Source organism: Charadrius vociferus, unplaced genomic scaffold (genome assembly GCF_000708025.1).
Source record: "Charadrius vociferus isolate BGI_N301 unplaced genomic scaffold, ASM70802v2 scaffold163, whole genome shotgun sequence".
In the NCBI taxonomy this organism is placed as follows: Eukaryota; Metazoa; Chordata; class Aves; order Charadriiformes; family Charadriidae; genus Charadrius; species Charadrius vociferus.
This window is the reverse complement of record NW_009648332.1, coordinates 3,268,552-3,292,418: the sequence shown is the minus strand read 5'-3', so window position 1 is coordinate 3,292,418 and position 23,867 is coordinate 3,268,552. Positions and strand designations below refer to the sequence as shown.

The 23,867-nt window shown below is 37.1% G+C and overlaps 1 protein-coding gene across 1 annotated transcript; it reads right to left on the bottom strand.

The window, feature by feature from the left end:
- EPS15 (epidermal growth factor receptor pathway substrate 15) lies at window positions 1-23,867 on the bottom strand. The gene is made up of 13 exons (XM_009884626.1): window positions 23,556-23,867; window positions 18,468-18,629; window positions 17,647-17,844; window positions 15,509-15,706; window positions 14,831-14,908; window positions 14,385-14,475; window positions 11,171-11,206; window positions 10,177-10,313; window positions 8,365-8,434; window positions 7,107-7,183; window positions 6,438-6,600; window positions 3,664-3,842; window positions 1-1,893 (listed from the first exon to the last, which is right to left on the bottom strand). Exons 1-13 carry the CDS (start codon window positions 23,724-23,726, stop codon window positions 1,747-1,749), a joined length of 1,707 nt encoding a protein of 568 aa, XP_009882928.1. The 5' UTR covers window positions 23,727-23,867; the 3' UTR covers window positions 1-1,746.

The window sequence follows — 23,867 nt, the reverse complement described above, 5'->3', positions numbered from 1 at the left end:
CACACTTATGTACTTAAACTTTATTTTTTCATAATTACAGGCTATTGTTAGAATTTTTAAACAAAAGGGAAGTCTATAAATAGAGGCTAATCCCACCTGAACAAGTTTTTTTTTTTTTAAAAAAAAACCAGTTATAATGTAATGCCATTTAGCTCACAGCAGTGGTTTGTTGGTAGTCTGAGTAAAAGTACTATAGTCAGAGTCAGTAACATGAAATGTAACATCAAATGACTCAAAACTTTAAATTCCGTAAAGGAAAGCAGGAATATATATATAATATATACATATAATATTGTGTTGGTCCACTGAGTATACATTTTTAACAAAAGATAATCTATGTAATCCAGTTAAGCATATGATTTGCAAGATTAGTGTACACTCATTACAAAGATGTATAGATAAGTTATAACTATTTAATACTTGCAAAACTTTAAGTTATTTTTTGAGCAGGTGTTTAGATGCTCATTTCCCAGTGCAATAGAAAAACCATCCCAGTCAGGTTACCCATTTTTCCTGAAAAAGTGAAAACTACCCTCAAACTCGTGCAACAGCAGCATTGATAGGTAATGGGAAGAGCTTAAATATACTGAAGCATGGCTGAGTTCTCCCCTTTCCCTGCCCAGTGCTGTGGGTTGAAACACTTCAGTTTCCTCAACAGAAATACCACAGGTTAAAAGTGCAAGAAAAAAAAAAAATCTCTTGATGTTTACGCTGCTGCCATCCGTTTTCTTATATAGGGCAAAAGAGTATTCTTTTTGGAATTATTTTAATGAAACCAATTCTCCAGAATAGATTTCTTTCAAAATGAACAATAAGTTATTTTCATTAAGTTATTTTCATTAACATTCTATCAAACCTCTGACTCAGTGACCATAAAGAAATAATTCAGTTTAAGGTGCAACTATCAGTTGGCATTCAATAAATTACACATACAGAAAACAACTGTGGTTAAAAAAAAATATAAAAATCAGACTACCTGTTTTTTCTTTCTGTTCTCAATCCTATTTCAAATTGAACTTATTAACTTGCCAGTTCAGCTGCATATTTCACAGGCAAAAGTGGCTCAAATAGCAGTGGGGTCTCTCATTTGACAGTCGTCTTGGCCAACAGCAAATGCACATGTATCTTCAACTTAATTGCTTTATAAAACAAAATAAAAGGTCTGTCTTAAAATCTATGACCATGCAAGAAAAGCATTAAAGGTTTCAGAAAGCACACTCTTTCTGACTTAGACTCTATGAAGATTGTTATTTCAAATCCAAACGCAGAACCTTCAATGAAGAGAAAAATCTATATGCATACGTATAAAATAAAGCACTCCACAACTCTGGCATTACTAAAACCTCTTTAGAAGGATAAAAGGTTTCAAATGACTAACTGCTTGATGGGAGACAGTCAGCCATGGCAGAATAATTGCTATGTTCACTTTATGCTCAATTACCAACCGCTGACAGATTATAGTCAAACTACAATCTCACTATCTGCATTTTAAACTGATTTGCTTACAGCTGGGAAAAGTACTTTGTTCTCCTGGAAACTTGAGAGAAATTGAATACTAAACTTAACATTTATTCAAACAGTAACCAAAAGGATTGAATTTAGCAGAAACATTCACACCACTTTCAGAAATTTAAAACCTTTCATAGTTTCCTGTATATATGTATTTTCTGATTAACATTTAAATAGGTTAGGTATTCAGGAAAAGGGACAAAACAGTTGACATAAGACAAAATCTTTTTCTAAACTTCATGCTTCTGATATTTCAGATTTACTGAGTGCAATAGCCAGTTCCAAATCTTCTTGCTCTTGCTGTTTTAGTCTTGCCAATCTTTCTTTCTCTTCTCTCTCACTTTCCCTCTTAGCCCATTCAATCATGTCTTCCTCAGTAGAATACTGCATTTTTAAAAGACAAAATAAACCAGATTAACAATATAATGATAACCAATACTGACCAAGTCCTTCGTTTAAGGAACAATTACAGTTTTTCAAAAATTGTATATATTCTAGTCTTCAAGTATTACTTGCTTTTTAATTTTAATACACTAAAGTGCTATAATTGAAATTCAAACTATTTTGGATAAAAGCCAGTCTATACAAGAAAAATTTTGAATAAATCAGAACATTTTGCAAAATACACTCCTATCCATAATGTGGGACATCCTGATTTACCCTACTTTCATCAGGGACAATTTTTTCCAGGTGGCAGTGACTGCAAAAATTAGCTGCAGAATGACTGGTTTTAATTGTGCAGATGAAAAATACTTCTGCCAAGAAAACAGCAAAATAATAAGGTAACAGTGCAGTTAGAAGCCTAGTAGAAATACAGAGAAAGGTCAGTGTGGTACAAGAGAGAAGAAGAACAGATTCTTTCCACGTATATTGATGTGAACAGAATGTGAACTAAATTTCTGTGGTACAATGATGATAAATCAGAGAGAGTTAAGGATATTATCTTGAATAAAATACAAAAGATTATGCTAGAGTTTGTTTCTAGTCAGCATGCAGAAAAGCTAAGAGAAACCCATGTCTTCATGAACGTCCCAATGTTAAGTCTGAAAGGGTTATCATAATATACTCCAGCTAGTTTCTGCTTTGAGCTGCTGCTTTGGGAAATAAATGTAGAAAAGCTTGAGTTTTCTCCATAATTCACTTAGTATTTTCAGTAATTGCAGCTGGAAAAGAATAGTTTTTCCTTCATAAAGATAATGAACATTTTTGCTTTCTCCTCCACATTTCACATTCTCTCCTCCAACCTGGCTTCTCAGTTCCTCTAACTAATAACAGTGATAACAATAACAGCATTTCAGAAATTATCATGCTACAAGACACATCAACCAGTGCAAGTCAATTTTGAGAGCCTGTCAATCCTCAGTTTACTTCAATCAAGCACATAGTTTATTAGGCCTAAAAATAAAAAAAGCAGTATGATCAAGATACTGTAAATGCAAACTGCATTTAACAAGTATCAAGCTTTAAAGTAAGATGATGCCTTTCAATACTCCTATTTGCAAAAAGCTCAAAAGAAAGAAAATATAGGCATGCACAAACCTTTAGATTTGCTTCTACTGCTTGGACACCACGACTTCTATGAAATGGATTCTGGTTATAAAGAGACACTTACTACTTTTTATTTCATTGTACATAAGTCTGGAATTTACTAGCCATTCAAATTTCACCAAATTATATTTCATTAACATACACCATTATGAGGCTGTTTATCCGTATTTCAGTACATTGAAATTATGACCAAACAGTTCAGTGACAGCTACATTAAAATCACATCTTTTGTTTTATTTTTAATTGAATAGTTAACAGTGTGCTTGTTATAGATACATAATTTAAATTTGCTGCATGCTCTGATAAAATGGATAATCCCTAGGCCATAGCTATTTTAAAATTCCTATTTTCTAAAAGGTAGGAGGCCTCCATAAAAAAACCTCATAAAAAGCAATGCAATTTAGACATTAACTACAACATTTTGCAGTATTTTGTTTTAGGACAGCCTCAGCTGTAAGCTAAATGTAAATACTGTTTTAGCTGGAAGCGATATCCCTTTTATACATGGGATATATGTTTTAATATTTGAAATTAGACTGAAGACTTCAGTGTGAACAATTCAAAGCTGTCATTATACTGAAACAAATGTAAAAAGTGTTTACTCACAGTACTGAAGTTTGCAAAATTGTTGGGGTCAGCCTCTTTACTGATGCTGGTGGGAGCAAATGGATCACAGAATAGATCTGCTTCTTGTTCTTTGGGAATGTCTGGGGTGGGAAAAGGCTGAAATGGATCGCTCGGTTTAAAGGAATCTGAAGAGTCTATTTGATTGATAGGTCTCTTCCCTTAGATTAAAATGAATTTAAAATGAATTTCAGATAGCAGGTAATAACATGCCAAAAATAGTTAAAAAAACAAATTCAAAAGCTACTTGGCATGCAACCTCTTCTAGTAAACTAACAGAGCTGCAATCACTTCAGAGGAAGGGTTGCCAATTTAAAAAAAATGAGGGTATGATCCATAGTTTCTTAAAGGGTAATCAGGTAAAAAGGAACACATGTATGTTAATGAGTCAAGAACAGTTATGTACTAATTAACTATTTTGGGAAGAGAATTCCTAACAGTTTTGAGCCCCTATTCTATCCAGCAGAGTATTTTTTTCTTCTGCTTATCAACTGTCCATGATCATTCCAGCAAGGCTCTCTTATTATTTGTTTTTATCAAGTTAACACAATTTCATTCAGAGACCACAAATATATTCATAAGTCTTCAAAACACCATGTCCTCTCACTACGTTAGCACCTGGAATTTCTGTAGTTTTTAAGCTAAGAGAATGAAGGAGTACGATAAAAAGCAATCACAAGCTTAACTGTCTTGTTAATCCTTGCCTAAGTAGCTGCAGATATAACGGAATCAGGCACAAGCCCCCCACTTATCTTGTTCTTTTCTCAGCTTAACCCCAGTCAGCTTTCAACACCTTTAAGGACATTAACCCAAATACTTCCAAGAATAGTTAAGCTGAATTTCATCCCACCATTCTCTCCATATGTTACTGCTTACAGAAAAGGTTTCATTGCACTTTCTTGAATTCAACTAGTGGGTTCTCCAAGTGGTTCGACACTTGATATGGTCATATTTTAAAACATGCTCCTGTTGCCATTTTAAACTGTAGAATTGAACCAAAGTGCTAATTATTTTGCATATCACTGTTGCAAGTTGGTCTAAAAATGCTTTCAAAGACCAAAAGAGATTCTAATTTGGCAATGAGAATATTGCCTTGGGAATATATGATTTATTTAGACACTTCCCAGCTAATCTTGCCACGATAGCCCTCACTCACTGACGATGATCTATTTCTGGCAAACAATGCACGTTTATTTCTTGAATAATGTGGGAGAAGCAGCTTCAGATGACATCCAGGGAATTTTATTTCTACATAGGAAGGATTAATAATTGTAAGAATATGAAATTTACAATCTCCAAATCTGCTCCCAAAAAATCATTAAATGGGGGTTCTTATCAGTACCTAGAAAGGCAATAGATTTCAGAGGCAAACAGCTCTTCTGCACACTTTCCACTGCCGTGATGAATTAAGAGAAAGATTTTGAGGCGTTTCTTTGCAAAAGCATTCCCTTGTTTTGAATCAGGCCAAGGGAGTAATTAAAACCAAATATACTTAAGTATCTCCATTTTTTATTTCCATTAGGGGAATAATTTATTGGGAACGGTTACCAAGATAACCACGGTACCATTTTTAATATGTGCAAATCAAAACAGCCTACTTTTTTATAGTCATCTACTGAAAAGGATGCTGCTGTTCTGCCATTAGGAGTTTGCATTCTAAAAGCAGATCTGTACGCCACAGTGTAGCCCCTCCCATACAATGAAGTAAAAAATCTTTTTTTTTTTTTTAAATAAGGACCACCATAAGAGGAAACACAACCATTCAAATTATCACCACTTGTCATGTCAGCTGTTTTAATGTTATTTACAGTGAAAGTGATTATTTGCAAAGGCATAAGGATGAACCAGATCTCACATCAACATTAGAAAGTAAACAACTGAGCTTAAACTTTAGTATTAACACTCCTATGTTTACGGTGTCCCCCTTTTGAGGAAAAGCTGAATACATGTTTAAGTTTCATGCTACAATTTTCCAAAACACCTTAAGATTCATTCATATAGTGTAATAGTGAAAAAGTGATGCAGTAGAGTTTTTAAAGAAAATGAAATAAAGGACAGAAACTTAAAAAGGAATACTGGTAATATAATCCCCAATCTATGCAAAAAAAAAAAAAAAAGGAGAGTGAGGAGTCTGCTGTAACATGGGCTTGTTGCAACCACAAGAAGGTGTTGTTATCTTTGACAATCATGGCCTTCTCTGTAAAGCGGGGTGGTTTGTGTCACGGAGTAGACCAGAGGACTCAGCTGTCACTTGAACAGAAAACGGCATAGGAAACTTGGGTTTATTACTGTTCCATTGCCTAGGTTTACTACTACAGATCTCTGGCAAGGAAAATGTTAACCTGAAAACCCGAGATAGTCATTTAACCCTATTTAATTCATTTTGCATTAAACCAAGAGGTTTTGCAATGTATAAAACATACTGAATTCTCCATTTAAGCATAATTTAATGCAAGATTCACAATGTGTCACATTTGTAACCATTTAATTTGTAGCCACGCTATGTTCTTGCAGATACTTGTAACAACTCTATTTTTCCTGTTTTCCAAATCCTTTCTCTCTTCAAAAAACAAACTATGATCCCAAACACCATGCAAAATTTAACTCTGAGGAAACCACCAACAGATCAGGAACGGACTTGTGTCACGTCTTGCTCATTCATTCTAAATTCAGACACTTCACCACCCCTTCATAATTGTCCCATTGCCAATATTGAAGAAACTAATTGTTAACAACATCTCAGTATCAGCTCTTACCAGGTGGTGGTGGACAGGGCCTTGTGGGAGTTCCTGTTTTAGGGGGCAATGCAGGAGGAACATCCTCATTTTTAGCTGGTGGTTCCTCAAATACGTTTTTAGTTATGATCACACTGTTGACAGAACCTGATGTGGAAGAGCTAAAGGGATCCTCATTGTTGGCCTTCAACAAAGAAAACAGCAACATAAACATTTTCAGTGCACTTCTACTATACTCCCCCTTTTCAATGATGTAATATTTATTTAGAACTGAAAGTCTGCAATAAGACAAAAAGAAAATACTTCGGTTTTATCATCCACATACTCCAGGAGATTGAAAATAAAGAAGAATCTGGAATGGTTAGTGTGTACGGCAATATGAAGTTGAGCGCAGTTGTACATGCAAAAGTAATACTTTTGCTGTTAAATCAGCAAACTTTTAAAAAAATAATTATAATATCACTTCAAATATAGAGAAAATACTTATAAAGCCACAAAGATTACACTGCATTCTTTACAGTGCAATTCCAGGACACTTTACTATAAAGACCTCTTTTCCCAGAATGTCAGCCATTATATGTTTTTAGTAGTGGCAAAACTGTAACGAAACTGTTAGTAGAGAGACTAAGCTATGTCTTGTCACTGTAGAGGTTCATGCATTTTCCATGAGTGGCAGTAGCTTCGTATTACCTTTGACAGCGTGCTAAAGTCAGCAAAGCCACTTCCAAAGGGTTCATTTCCAAACAGAGAGGCAAAGGGGTCTGTAGCTAAATACACACAAATCAAGCAAAGAGAATTAAATTAAAGACTAAATATGAAAGAGAAAAAAATCCTACAACAAAAACCCCACAACTGTTACATATTTTGCAGGATAAAGTAATTCAACTAAAGTATTTTATGAGGTGGTCACTTTAAGTAGCTTTTACAAAAACTCTAAGTGTCAACTAATGATTAAAAATAATAATTCTCCTGAACAGGGAGAAATTCAAAAGAAATACTGGTATTCTGTTTTCCTACATTAAAAAAAATATTAAATTCCACTGGAAGTATCAAATAACAATACTACTTGATGTTCTGCTGAGATACATGTATGTATACACACAGTATTTTTGTGTGCATACATCCATAAATACACATACACGGACATATATATGGACATGAACAAGAGCTCGCTTCTGACTGTAGGCCCGCTTGTAGAACTGAACTTCCTATTCTCTCAGTCTAATTCAAAGTACCCTTTCATTCTCACATGCTTCAATATATATAAAAACTGCTGTTCTACTGTAAAGCAAGAAGTGCTCTGTCTTTACCAATACTCACTTCTGTGTCTCTAGAAAATGGCATTTTTTTTTCCTACAACTAAACTGAACAGGTTTACAATACGTAATCACATGGGGATTCATGTTTTGGATTACCACTTGTCAGTGCAACTTGGGAAAATAGCAGATTAGGATCTTCTCTAAAACATCTTTAGCACTCAGATGAGAGAGGGCCATAGCAAAACAAAAGGAGCAAACTTTAACGGTAAAAATTCTGGATGAAGTACTTATTCTATCCCGCGTCTCTCATAGTACAAAGCTATCTTGTCTGTTACTTAGAAATTAACATGAAATCTCTAAAAACAACCCTAAGGGGAAGCACTACAAACCATTCAGACACTCCAAACACTTAGATCAGGGTTATTTCACCAGTTTTGGTAAGGCAGAGGAACATTTTTGCGGAATCAGTCTTCAGTGATATGCACTACAGACAATGAGACGGTTTTGTTTTATAAAAATCCCCCCCCGCCGCTTGCAACTTATGTCATACTTTACAGGAAAATTCAGAAAAATGTAGGAAATCCCTAAAATCCTCCATTGCAAATTCAGTTAAAAGACTAGGAAAAAAAACAAGCAAAAGCAAATAAAAATAAACCCCAAGAAGTCTGAAGTGTATAATCTGCTCTTACCTAGATCGTTTGATGTAGTAACAGTTGTTCCACCAGGAGCGAAAGGGTCATTCTTCTTTGATATCTCTGTCTAAAATAAAAAATTCCTTTGGAGGCAAATTTGTTTTACAGCTTAAAAGATTCCTCATTCTAAGAATACAATCATGATTTATTTTAGTTTAGAAGTTTTAAGATAAAATATTTTGAAAGTAGCTTTTATCAACATCAGTGAACAAGTCTGTTAACAGAAACTCCTCCTCAAAACAGTGATTAATACTTTTGAAGGATGGAAAAAAGGTACAATAAATGCAACATACTTGGTAACCATTAGCGCAAAATTTAAGAATATCTGCTACTCATTTTGGTCTCAGATTTCTACAACCAGAGCCATCTTCATGAAAATATAACCAAGATAACACCACCACAAAGGTGTAGTAAAACATTTAGGATGAATGTACAACTTAACTTCAGTCCAGAAATACAGATCTCACAAGACTCAACTGCCAATTCCACACCACAGCTCTGACCAACCCTTTTTTTTTCCTTCCTCCCTCTTCTGGGCTTCTCTTATCATCAGACTGTAATATGACCAAGAATTGGTTATATTAGAATATTAAGACTTGGCAAAGAATAGTGTGTTGAGTAAGTATTGAAGATTGTAGAAAACTAATTTTGTATGTTGGAGGTGTAGGCTGTGGTGTGTAATATGACCTTGAGATCTGCATAATGTGCACACCACATGGAAGGACAACACCACCACTGTTAGGTGCACTGATTTCTCACTATCTTGGCTGTTGTGAGTTCACCTCAGGCATGCTCTACAGCCACTTAACTTGCTTCCTAATCCACATGTATCTTTAATTTTTATATATGTATACACATACTTTAAACACACACAAAATTGGAAGTGAGGCATAAACAGAAGCAGGAAGGAAAGATGGCAAAAGGATGGAAACAAACTTATGAAGAATTTGAGCTTCTTAGATTAAGGTTTGTCTATCAGCCCTAAATATTACCTCATCTTCATCAAGAGGCCCCATCCCTGGAGGTGTTCAAGGCCAGGCTGGATGTGGCCTTGGGCAACCTGGTCTACTGGGAGGTGTCCCTGCCCATGGCAGGGGGGTTGGAACTCGATCTTCAAGGTCCCTTCCAACCCCAACCATTCCATGATTCTATGATTCTAAGTTCTATCCTACATCAGAGAAGGTTTCAGGCCCAACTCTCCCTTATTATGGGCTCAAGACTAATCAGTAACTGCTCAGTTACCACACCTAAGTACACTTGGAAGAGGTAAATTCAGTAAGAATCTCCACATTATGAGAAGGCTTCAATGACTCAGGTTAAAAAAGAAATAATCCCCAACAAAACCCAAGCAACCTGTAAAACAATTTGAGTATTCAGAGGGGAAACCCCATACCACATCAGATTTCAGATAAGATACAGAACATTACTTATTGATCCTATAGGCTTTGGAGGCAAAAATCAAAGCGTCTCAACATAACTTGGTGAGATTCTTGGGATTCTTTCAATGTTCAGTAAGTTCCACCAGCTACCAACTGAGCTAGTTCATTATTCTCAAATGTTCTTACCTGTGGAGCAATGAAGCTCCACACTGAAACATTTTTAAAATGTTTTTATTTTTACTTCTACTTCACCTGTGACTATTTCTAGAAAATAGGACACAAAAAAGACAAGCCAGAGCCATGGGGTAAGAGGTAACCTTTTATCTATATGATTTCTGAATATCAGCTTTTCAAGGCATGTCGAAATGCACAAAATAGGTTATTTTGTCCAAATCATATGTAGATGTAAAAGGTATGCTACCAAACTTACTGTGATATTGTTACTGTTGTCTGCGGTGCTAAATGGATCAGTGCCAGCAGTCGCAAAAGGATCAGTGGAGGATTGTTTGAAAAAACAGTCAGCTGCAAAAGGATCTGAGCCTTTGAAGGGATCACCACCAAAGGGATCTAAAAAGTAAACAACTCATTAACATTTCTGCTGGCTTTTCTTAGCTTGATATCTTAAAACCTAAACATTATATTGCTTTTTTCCTATTACAAGAAGGTGACACATTTAAGACCATAATTCAAAGAATTATGAAATTAATCTGTGAATAATTTGTATTCTGTGATTCAAAACATTAGACAAGCCAACATTTTCTGCACACCATGAAAACTTTGGATGGTGCCAGTGGTTCAGTTCCAGAATCATCTGAGCATATAGATTCTTTAACCAAGCCCCCTAAAAACACCCCTAAAAATGATACATGTTACAAAACCTAATGTTTCTCAGAACTCTTCTACCCTCACAATTGATGTTTTCTCATTTGGCACTCGATGCACAATGCTATTTTGCTATAGCCTTTCTAGTGGCCATTTTGCTTTTTTGTCACCAGTAACTCCATTCAGGACTAAGTGAATAACATTGCCTAATACAGCCAGTCTAAACAGAGACTTCCCACCTTTTCCAATATTTAGTTTTAAAGAAAGCTGGTAAGTTACAAGCCTTTTAAAGAGTGTAGTCCTACTTCTTTGCGTACAAAACAGGCAGCAAGAGTTTGGGGCCTTCTGTTTAACCACCTTCACATACTTAAGTCCCAACTAAGGATACTTCCAACAGCAAGAGGAGTTCACTGGCATGGGCTTCCCTGAAAAGCTTAAACACAAGTAGCAAGCTGCTACTGCCATGTATATATCTATCTTATGGTGACTTTTTGTGTCATTTCCACCTTTTTTGCACGGGAAGCCGTGACACTTTTCCCCACATACTCTTCTAGGAGGAATCATTTAGAAAAACAAACACATTTGAACACAAAGTTACTTACCAATTTTCCCAAAAGGGTCATCTTTGAAGGGATCGCCTGTTTTGTTTTTTTTTTTTAAAAAAAAGAAGTTACCCGTCACAAAGCAAGTACTCAGTTGAAGTCTTTTGGATACAAATTAATTTCTACAGCTAAAACGTAAACAACTTTCACTCAGAGGAATATTTTCACTATTTTCAGTGGAACTACAAGAACTAGCATTAGACGAAGCAAATATTCATTAAGTAGCATTACCAGCATGAAACACACACAAAAGCCACCATCTTAAAGATGCATTTCTGTTGGCTGTTGTAAGTAAACATTAACACACACACACACACACCCCCCCAATAAGCAAGACTGGCGAACTGGTAATAACAAACAAGGAGAAGGCTGAGGTACTCAACAAATTTTTTTGCTTTAGTCTTCACTGACAACCTCTCTCCCCACACCCCTTGAGTGGATGGAGCACAAGGCAAGGACTGGGGAAGCAAAGTCCCTCCCACTGTAAGAGAAGATCAGGTTCATGACCACCTGAGGAACTTGAACATACATAAATCTATGGGACATGACAAGATGCATCCCAGAGTCCTGAGGGAACTGACTGATATAGTTGTCAAGCTACTCTCCGTGTCTGAAAAGTCATGGCAGTCAGATGAAGTCGCTGGTTACTGGAAAAAGCGAAACACTGCGCCCATTTTTAAAAAGGGTAGAAAGGAGGACCGTGGCAACTACTGACCTGTCAGCCTCCCCTCTGTGCCTGGGAAGATCGTGGAACAGATCCTCTTAGATACTATGCTAAGGCACACGGAGGACAGGGAGGTGATTTGAGACAGCCAGCATGGCCTCACCAAGGGCAAGTCCTGCCTGACCAACCTAGTGGCCTCCTATGATGGAGTGACGACAACAGCAGACAGATGTCATCTAGCTGGACTTCTGTAAGGCCTCTGACATGGTCCCCCACAACATCCTTCTCTCAAAATTGGAGAGATATGGATTTGACGGGTGGACTGTTCAGTGAATGAGGAATTGGTTGAATGGTCACATCCACAGGGTAGTGGTCAATGGCTCAATGTCCAGATGGAGACCAGTGACAAGTGGAGTCCCTCAGGGGTCCATATTGGGACCAGTACTGTTTAATATCTTCATCAATGACATAGCGGGATCGAGTGCACCCCCAGCAAGTCTGCAGACGACACTAAGCTGAGTGGTGTGGTTGACACACCAGAGGGATGGAATGCCAGGGACCTAGACAAGCTCAAGACGCGGGCCCGTGTGAATCTCATGAGGTTCAACAAGGCCAAGTGCAGGGTCCTGCATCCAGGGCAGGACAACCCCCAGTATCAATACAGGCTGGGGGATGAAGGGATTGAGAGCAGCCCTGCCAAGAAGGACTTGGGGGCACTCGTAGATGGAAAGCTGGACATGAGCAAACAATGTGCGCTCGCAGCCCAGAAGGCCAACTGTATCCTGGGCTGCATCAAAAGAAGCGTGGCCAGCAGGTCAAAGGAGGTGATTCTGCCCCTCTGCTCCACTCTCCTGAGACCCCACCTGGAGTACTGTGTCCAGCTCTGGAGCTCCCAGCACAGGAAAGACACACACCTGTTGGAACGGGTCCACAGGAGGGCCATAAAAATGATCAGATGGATAGAACACCTCTCTTATGAGGACAGGCTGAGAGCATTGGAGTTATTCAGCCTGGAAAAGAGAAGGCTCTGGGGACACCTTATTGAGGCCTCTCAATACTTAAAGGGGGCCCTACAGGAAAGATGGGAACAAACTTTTTAGCATGGCCTGTTGCGATAGGATGAGGGGTAATGCTTTTAAACTAAAAGAGGGTAGATTTAGACTAGATATAAGGAAGAAATTTTTTACAATGAGGGTGGTGAAACACTGGCACAGGTTGCCCAGAGAGGTTGTAGATGCCCCATCCCTGGAAACATTCAACATCAGGCTGGACGGGGCTCTGAGCACCCTGATCTACTTGATCAGGGTTGGACTAGATGACCTTTAAAAGTCTCTTCCAACCCAAACTATTCTGTGATTCTACGATTATGCAGTATTTACCACCACACTAATCCAAGCTAACCACTGATAGAAGCTTAGTCCCAGTTTTGATTAATTCTCACAGGCACTGTGGATGGTAGCTCCTACGTATTCATTTCTGTACTGGATGCATGGTCCCAATTGCATCAGTTCTACTCCCTCATCTACATCTAAGATACATAGATATACTGTCTCTTAGCTATAGGTATCTACCTCCGAATATACTGAGCACACAAAGCCCAAAAAGTTGGCTACTAACAGACACACCTTTCTCCTCTGAAAGAAAGGCTATGTCATGTGCTGTAAGTAGGACTACTTTAATATAAACAAAAATGAAATACCTACACAGAGACATTCAAGCTGTCTTAAATTAGTTTAGTTTATTTGTTAAAAGTATTAAATCTGCACTGACATTTTTCAGAAGCAAAGTGATCCAAAACAAATTTAGGTTATTTTCCTTTTGAAGTGATGAAAACTAAGTTGATCAGACCATGTTGATTCTGAAAGCATGTAAAATCATATTAATGTGGCTGAAAACTTCTGCTTCAGCAGTTAATCCAAATTAACTCCCCTTCTCCAAGTGGCTCCATAGACAGACCATTTCTTCCAACACAAAAGAAAAAAAATAAAATCCGAGCGACAGCATTTGTAAGTGGCAAGCTCTTAAAATAAAGCATAGCACTTCCACAAGATGAACAGATGGTGCAGTTCCACATTACCTTTTTCTGAGTGCCAAACTCACCACAAGTAGGCCACAGCCATTCATTCTCAACCACCCACACCCTCCCTACACCACAGCTCACTGAACCCTCTGTTGATCTGTTTGTGGATCTGTGCTGCAAATTAGATTAGCGACACCACATGTATCACAAGTATGCCCACACCTTTAAGACCAAAATTCAACTGGGTTTGGGGCAGGGGGATGTTAAGAGAAGTAGTCTGGAAGAACAGTGAGGGAAAGGTAAAATTTTCACAGCTAATTAGAAAGTCAAGATGAAGGAAGGAGAAACATCCTGGAACTCTCATTTCTATCGTTTCTATTTTTGTGATGCTATTGGCTCCACACTCCTGTCACTCAAACACCTTCACATTTATTCTATAAAGAGCAGTTCCAAGGTGAAGATTTGTCTGAGATGTGTTCATACAAGACCTATTTCTGCAAATCTGCACTTAAAGAGAAAGGTTTACTTACTGCCAACAAAAGGGTCAGACTGGAAGAACTCTAAGCTGGCTTCAGAAACTAGATCAGGCAATGGATGAGATTCAGCATCAAATGGATCTTCCTGAGCAATGCAAAACAAGTAGAGAAAGGTATTAAATTTTTAAGACATGCAGGACAGAAACCACTTGTGTCGTCTTGTGTTACCATTTAGTAGCTTCTTGAAGCTGGGGATAAAAAAAGAGACAGCTAGAATTCTACATAATTCATCAACGGAGATCCAAAATATTTCTCAACAACAACCTGCCTGCTACATGAGATAAAGTGTTTTCGTCACACTAAATAAAAATAATAAGAAGTGACAATTTTATTTCTCTGTTGTTCTATGACCATAATGCAAGCCTGAAACAGTTTTAACTAAATTTTTTACTTTTTTTTTTTTCTCCACTTTTTCCTCCCCCAAATCTGAACAAACTCACTTTTTTGGTAATAGTTGCAGCTGTGGACTCTTTCTCTTCTTCCACAACAGAGGCTGTTGTTTCAGGACTATTCCTTATCTACATAAGGATAAAAGCAATTCACCATAAGTAAGTAAATAGAAGACTACATAAAATAATTTTAAGTAATAGCTAAGTACTAATTTAAATTTAAATAATTAATAGCTAAAAGAATACACTAAAGGATACTTCAAAAGGTTTATATTTATTATGGAACATTCTGAAGTGTTCCATAAATGCTGTGAAAGTTTTTTTAAAAAAAACCAACAAACAAACAGTCAAGAATCTACTGGGTCATAAGAAGGGACATTTAAAGCAAGACAGCTTTAGATTTGCTGTACTATTCCTTATTCCACTCTTGTTGCATCAACTGGAGACAGCTGCTCTCCTTTAATGTTAATTCTACTATTCAATTTATGATATTTTGCTTTGGAAACAAATACAGAAAAAAATTTATTGCCATTTTCCAGCCGAGCTAAAATTGCCCCCTTTTCTGCTTTATCAAGCTTTCAGATTGCTGAAACATAGTCCCTCAGAATAACACCCTGAAATTTCACTTGTGCAAGTGTTTAAAAACATAATCAATCTTGATACATTCTTAACTTATTCCAACTTCACAGCTGCATTGCATCATGATCAAGTAGGCAAAACACTACTCACTGGAGACACACTGTTTATTTGTTCATCTTCTGCTATACTTTCCCTTTCAGCATTCTCATTAAGGTTAGCAGTTTCGCTGCTGCTGTTGCTAAGACTAGAATGATCCGCAGTTCCGTTAACAAGTGTATTATGCGGCTGAGACTGCCAACTAAATTGGTTATTCTCCAATTCTTTCAGCTCAAGAAGTTTTGTCTGCACCTGTAAACAGAAATAAGTGTATATGTATCAGTATGGCAGTACACAGAAGCTCGTATATGACCATCCCCTCCTAAATATAAGATGGAAGTTGTACGTCTGAAATTCTTATTTTCAAAAGCAAATATAATAAACCCCCTGTTCTTTCAAATCAAAGGGTGAAATCTGAGAGACAAATACAAGTCTGATTTAGAAAATATATAATGTAATTGAAGGATCGACCTGAGAACCTTCTCCTGCCAAGGAAGCAGACTGCATCACTGGCAACATCAAGACTTGCTGGGTTTTTTTCTACTCAAACTCATAAGAAGAGTTGCAAAGCTTTGAGGGTTTTTTGTTGGTGGCTTTTTTGTTTGTTTTTGGTTGTGTTTTTTTTTTAATTATGCATTTGCAATTGCCTTAAGCTCTAAATTAAAAAGGCTGCTTTATCAGAGTTCTCATCTTCCAAGAAGGGAAGTTACAAATTCATTATTTTCTCCCACATAGTTTTTGAAGATACATTGTGGATTTTGTAGATTTCCTAAGCAGACAGTTACATCCACGTTATTATTGCTGCAGTATGCTTAATGCAGTGCCTCACAGCAAACATTGACAACCAACCTGCCAGTTATGAAGGAATTGTTGGATTTGGCAGATTATGCAGAAGGATGCACATAGTTCAGATATTTAGGTGTCTAAATCCCACTGATGTCTGCTAGGTCAGTCACCTAATAGAGTTTTCATTGCCTTGCACATGCCACAAGTCATTTGGCAGCAAAGACAACACCAGGTGTCTTTCAAATACACTGACCTCAGACCAACCATTAGATAATCTTGCCTAAAGCACCAAAGCACCTGTTGTTCATTATTTGTGAGCCAAGAGCAATCAAGTCAGGAGTACTGATATAAAAAGGTGTTTGTAGTACAATCAAGCAAAACCACTTACATTATCAGCCTCAAATCTGTTCACTGCAAGTACCTCTTGCTAGTATATTAATATTGAAATAGCACAACCTTCTCCCTACTTGTGATGAAACAATGGAAAATGCATTTGTTTACTACTCAGTTTCTAAAACCCAAAGCCAAATTTAAAAATTAAGAATGTTATAAGGCTTTTCAACAGAAGAAGGTGTTCTTGCATGAACACGAGCAGTGGAAGTCTTAAGGAAAAAAAAAAAAGTTGTTAACAAGTTAAGACATGAATTGTGTGACATTACCAACCCAAACGTTAGCCATTTCTAGGGTTCAAAATTAATAGGAAGACTTTTTTTTTTTTTAAATTTTATAATGATATGACTGTGGCTCATATATTAGACAGCGGGCAAGTCAGAGAAGGAGAAGAATGATGAGGAAAGGGCATGCAAGACAACATATCACAGAAGTAATAATAACTCACTGATTACAGACAGGAGCTGAAAGTGTTGCTTTAACATAACAGCAGACACTTCAAAGCACAGTTCTGTACATAAAAATCAGCACAGCCACCTCTCTGTTTCTCAGTATCTAGTCTCAATCCAATTTATTCTTATACTCACCTCACTTTCCCTCTTCAGCAATGCACTGAGTAAATGTTAGCAAATTTATACTGACTTCAGGTCAATGAAAGAATAGTGAGAGTGTGCCCCAGGCCACAGCTGAGCAAGAACACTTAAATAACTGCAGGACACAAAGACTTTAAACATGCATTATCTATTTTTCATTCATTACATTAAGACAAATTATTTATGGAGTATAATAAATTAATCCCTTTTTACTAACAGAACTTGGAGAAAAATCATTAAGTATCTTGAGTGACTTGAGTCAGCCTCTAAGAATCCTAACAACTACTAGCTCAGAACACATGTGTAAGCAACTACAGACATGAGCAAACAGTGAAGAAAAAAGAAAACAATGCCTTCCCCTTACGAAAACCACACTAAAGGTTGTCAGCTAAAAAAATTTTTTTTCCTTTCACACTGCCTTACTGAATTGATTTCCTGTTGTGAATCCTGCAGATGTTGCTGAAGAGGTCCCAGCTGTGCTTTCCCAGACTCTATGCAATGCTCAAGCTCTGCAGTTTCTTGCTGCAGGCGACTCAGCTCCTCTTGAGCTTTGGTCAGTTCATCTTCATATGCTGAAATCTTTGATTCCTGGCTTGTTATTTCAGCCTTCAGCATGGCAATCTAAAGCATGAACAAATAATTCAAAGCCAAATAAAAACCAACAGACTAACCACCCCCAAAGACATCCAAATATTATTATTTATGACCAGAAAAAGTAAAAACCTCATAGCTATTGCAGAGATTATAGATCATACCTGAATGAAAGGTTAATTCCCTATTGGTCTAAATAAGATCATGGTACTCTAGCTGTTTTCCTGACCAACACAGGTATTTCTAATACTGAAAATATCCTTTTAGTCCTTAAAGAAATACTATTGCTTAATATTAGAAAAAAATTACATAACCATAAGATGATTTTTCTTTAATGGCTAAGAAGTCAGTGCCAGTAATTTGTGCTTCTAATCCCACTTACATTGCATTATAATTTTACATTAATTGTTTGTACTTAACCTTATTTGTGTGCAAGTATATCTCGGTAAATTCGTTGACACTCTGATACTGAATTAGGAAGTCACTGAAATGAGTGTCACATTTTCTATTCTCTGTTGGCCACAAAATCTTGATGCTCAGACTGCTTATTTGTTGAAGTTTTTTCTCCCACCCCAACAACTGTAATGCTGCAAAGCCCAGTTCTTCGGAATGAGGCTTTTACTCTTTCAAGTGCCTTAGCCACTAGACCTTACCAAATGGGCCTCCTCTACACACTTCTGCCTGATATCATTAAGTTGCTCTTCCAGCTTGGCCTTCTGCTCATCAAGATCATTAAGGGTTTCCTGCGCTTCCTGCTTCTGAGCTTGCAGCTTTTGCAGATTACTGCTCTCCCGCTTTACTTCATCTTGTAGATCCTGTAACAAAACAGATTAGCTTTGCATTTGTTCCCTATATCCTCCTAACCACTAAATTCCCCAGCATAAGCTGCAGTACTAACTCAGATTTTAAAGTATCAACAAATTATCTTTCAAAAGCTAGTATTTATAACATGTCAGACAAGCAAGTATTCAAGTTTTAATAATAACAATAATCTGGTTATTTGCTTTTTCTTTTCTTTAGTAAAAAGAATCTTACTGAAATATTGAAAATCATGCATCAACTCAGATTAACTGTCTTACTCCCAAGGAGGTTAGGATTTCATTTTTATTTTAGAAGTTGTCTTTATTCAGGCTGCCACATTGTCTCTCCTATGTTTTAACAATATGTTTTACTGAGTTCCTTAATAATAGAAATTCTTTATTCTGTTCCCTCCCCCTTCAAAAACACTTGGCCAAAAATACGAAACTTGTTTAGCAACATGGTAAAGGACCAAACCAGTGCATTATTAACCCAAATACACTCCCTTCTAGAGTCTCCCTGCCTCTGATTAAAACACAAACAAACAAAAAAACAACAACAAAAAAGTCAAAAACTTATTTTTCATTTAAGAAATGCACATTCCATATACAACAATATGGTATCTTTTAATTTACAAAACAGCAGTATGTATCTTGTGTTCTAAGTATATTAAGTACCATCATATGTTAATTAATTCATTTCTGAGCAACATGAAAGGTTGTACCTCAACAAACTGCATAGATAACATTGAAAAAAGTGTCAAGGAAAGAATTTAGGAAGAAGAACTAATCAAAGTCAAGAGGAAGAGATAATACAGGGAGATCAAAAAGTATTAATACAAAAGGAAAAGTATTAGATAAAAAGAGAAGATTGCAGCATTTCTGAGAATATATGGTAATTGAAAGAAGAATCATGAACAACAGTAAAAAATGAATAGAGATAAAAGAAAGTTAAGGAGGGTAAGAAAACAAGCTGATGTGAATTTCTGATTAGATCATACATTCGCGTGCTACTCTAAGTTAAGATCCTGTGGTCCTTTCCTATGGGTTTTTTGTTTGGGTTTTTTTTTTTTTTTTTGTTTGGTGAGGGAGATAAGGTTATCCACATGTGCTAACACCTCCAAATAATCATGACAAAAAAGCCAGACAGAAATAGATACGTATATGGTGCAGCAGTCAGACGCTAGGGAAATAGGTAACCTCAAGACAACTAGAAGACTACTTAAAAAAGCAACATAGATGCTTTTATGGAAAAAAAAAACAAAAACACCAACCCCCAAAAAACCAACCCAACAAAACACACAAAAAGCTCCCAAAATCACATTTGAAGTTCAGTAAAGGCTATATGACTCATGTACAGCATTCAGACTAGGTGAATTACTGGTTATTTCTAATCTATGAAAGACAAACCAGCACACACACACAAAAAGCTCTTACAGCAGCTACTGACTTCGATAATTGGGACACTCTCAATCCATTCATTTTTTACATCGCTTTGAAAAGCAAGTATCAGCTGACACAAGCAACGGGGGAAAAAGTAACGGCTTAAAGAGATTTCAGCCTGCTTTCACCAAAAGGAAGCAAGAATTCACATACACTCAAGTTAAATATAGATCACCTCCACTCTTGCTACTGTTCCTTGAATCCCAATGTCTATCCTAGGCACAGCAGTAGAGAAGCACTGAAGAGACCTGACTAAGCCTGATGGTTCCCAGAAGAGAAAAGAAGGAAAAAACAAAACAAAACAAAACCCCAAACCCAAACACGTTCACATAACCACGCCAAAATTAAAAGCTGAAGTAGATACAATGCACAGAACTGGGGCTAATAGTCAAAGATATATCTTCATGAAGTAAATCAGGCTCCAATTAAGCTTTGATTTCAAAGACAACCCTCAGCAAAGAACCAGCATCTTTATGTTCAAGTACTGAATGAAATTCTAAATGAAAGCCATTAACATATCTGAGGTGGTATAAACAAGCATTTTTACGATAACAGTAATCCTTGTATTAGATTCATTATTATTATGACTCTACATACTAATGTAGTGTAGGACAAGGAAAGTCTAGAGATCTGTATTTCCACAGATGGGCAATGGATTTGAGAGCTTGCCAGTCTGTACTTCACCAAACAATTCATGTGCTAAGACTCGTTAAGCCTGAAATGGCACAGAAAAGTTAAACTTCACTTTCTCATGGCTTTGGTGCACTGCAACAAACAAAAGAATAGCGAAAATCCAATGCTGAGTGGGATACTCTCAGGGCATAAATCTGCTTAAGAAAACTTAGGCCAACATGGAGATCAAGAGTCTAGAAGAGAAGGCCAGAAACATTCTGGACTACTTGGAAGGTCACAGTCCCACAATACCTTTCACTTCCCCCCCACCTTCTCTGAAGCAGGGTGTCACCTGCAGTTAATTTTTTCCCCCAATTGATGTAAACATGTATTATGCTTTGTTCAGAAGTTACATGCGTTTGTTCTAAAAATTTCTTTACAAAGTTTCAGTGTCCCACTGAAAAGCAAAACATAGACCTTTTGACTTCATGTCAATAAAATTTTGGAGAACATGCAAGTAATTGTTGGGAAAGACAGAAGAATCTCTACTTATTTCAGCGTCTCAGCAGGTAGACCGACAAACCATGCCCATACATGTGAAATGCTAGATGAAGATGAGTGTCTTGTGAATGTGTCCAAATGCCCCTTGCTTGAGGCAGCATCTAGCTGCTGAGCCACATTGTCCTTAAACATCTGTCTAGAAGAGGAAGCTGGTGATGAGAGAGCAAGGGGACAGCCAGGTAAAGGCACTTTCAGATGCCACTTGGAATGCAGTCAAAAACTAATGTTTTAGTTACACATTCACAGAATGATAGGGGTTGGAAGGGACCTCTGGAGATCATCTAGTCCAACCCCCCTGCCAGAGAAGGTTCACCTACAGCAGGTTGCGCAGGACAGCGTCCAGGTGGGTTTTGAATGTCTCCAGAGTGGGAGACTCCCGCACTACTAAAGAGCCGATATTTTAATAAGCACATTAATTCCCACCAGTGTGCTATGTTTTTGCTCCTACTCTTTCTCTGGTTTTGCTTTTTAGTATTTATTTACATAGTATATAAATTATTTTAGAGAAGAGAAACTGTCATTCTTTCCCTCCTCCCACACAAAACAGTTCAATCCACCACAGACCATGGCTATATTTGAGATTATAATTTGTGTCCATGAAAGTAATTCTGGTATCAGAAATCCTGGAGTGTGTTGCCATGAAATTAGCTTGGTCCAAAGTGGCAGATAAGAACAGGCTGGTTTTGTACATCATCTTTAGAGATGTCACTGTCAGAATAAAACCAGAAGAAAAAAAGAGCATGATGTAAAGATATTCTTTGTCTGTTACCACTATTGTCTGAAGTTCTAGAAAGTTTCCTGAAATATGCAGGTCCTCCAACATTCAGGAGCAAGAAAGGGACTAGAGATAAAGGGCCACCAGCTTAAATAAATGCTGCAGCCACGGCCTATTTGATCCTGACGGTTTCTCACTTTTCTGACAAGCCAGTAATAGACTTCCCTCTCTGCAGACTGACAGAACTATATTTAACAAGGGACAAATAGCTTGTGTGATCACTAAGAGGTTAAGGACCTGAGACAGTTGCTTCCAATATTACTGCTCTAGATATAATGACTTAATTGATTCTGTGAGGCTGCTGACTATCAAACAGCAAACATATGCAGGTGACACTAATACTGTAACGTTAACAGTAAGGTTTTTATTTAGCTTTACATACCTTTTGTGCAAAGGCACCAGAGAACTCAACCTTCACATGAACACACACAGATTCCAGAACACATTAACAAAATCCTGTTTGGCACACAGGAATACTCAGAAGAATTTTTAACAGCGTGAAAAGGCAATCTGCAGAGTGGGGAGGGAAATGACCGCTGCACACATGGACAGAATCACAGACATGGGCAACTTCTGCATGCATTCCCGCAGCTGCTGAATCTGGCTGCCATTGTGACTAACAGGCCAGCATCTGATTATCTTCTGGAAGGTCAGACTATTAATTATCATCCAGGCTTTAAGGATATTAAATAGCAAAGCACTAAATTCACAACAGTTGTAACACATTGGCTCTTTTTCTGCCCAACACAAAATAGAATGCAGAAATCTTGCATTATTTGCTCTTAATCAAATAAAAGATTGTTTGAAATAATCAAGATTCCTAAAATAAATGTAAATGATTAAATATCACACTGAAGTTTTCTTCTTAAAGCAGCAACTCAGCTGCTTTTGCAGCTTAAAATTTAATTGAAATATTGCTTTGCAGCATTTAATTCAGGGCTTGGCTAGACTGTTAGCACCCTAAACACTGGTGCTGACTGTATAATTTTTAATCCCGGTAAAACACGTGTACATTTTAAATTTTCCATCCAATGTCATCCTTTTAAATAAAAATCAAACAGATTATTTTTAAAATTCACTTATGTTAGGAAAAATTAACTTGAGGCAACATTCCTCCCAAGCTGGTAATTACTGCGACTCTTAAGAAGCAGCCCCATATACAACCCTTTTAATTCAGCCACTTAAGTTTATTAATATGCACTGCTACAGTGTCTTCTTTAGTTTTAATTATACATTAGATAGCCTTACTAAAAAACAAACAACAACAAAGAAATCTATTCTTTTGTAATATTTTTCATTTAAAACTCCATGCAGGCTACAAATCCGAGGAGCCTGCACATTTATATAAATATACACACCTACAATCACCCACATTCATATAGAAAATACACTTCAAAGTACATTCTTTTTCTTAGCCACCAATTTTTTTTTCTTTTTGTAGTGATGATCACATCACTGAATAAGTGATCTAAAGACTCCGTAATCCCACTGCCATTAAAGCACCACATGGTGCAACATCAGGTGCCAGAACAATAATTCTGTGTCTTATTTACCTGGACCTCACTTGTCCTCTGCTTGATGGTGTCTTCTTTCTCCTTCAGGTCTTGCTCTACATTATTCTTTTCCCTAGAAGACCAGCAAACAATGCAAGAATACTTAAGAACATCAGCTACAGCAGGTACAGTTATCCAGCCCCCTAAGCCTGTATCTCTCTTTAAATACATAGTGAAACATTAAACACAAAAGATGTAAGGGACTTCTGCTTTCCAAATTATTTACAAGACAGAAGCCCACATAAGGGTTCTGCATAAAACCCCAGTCTTTTCACCCAACTGCACTTCAGTGATAAGAACGGCTCAAAAATG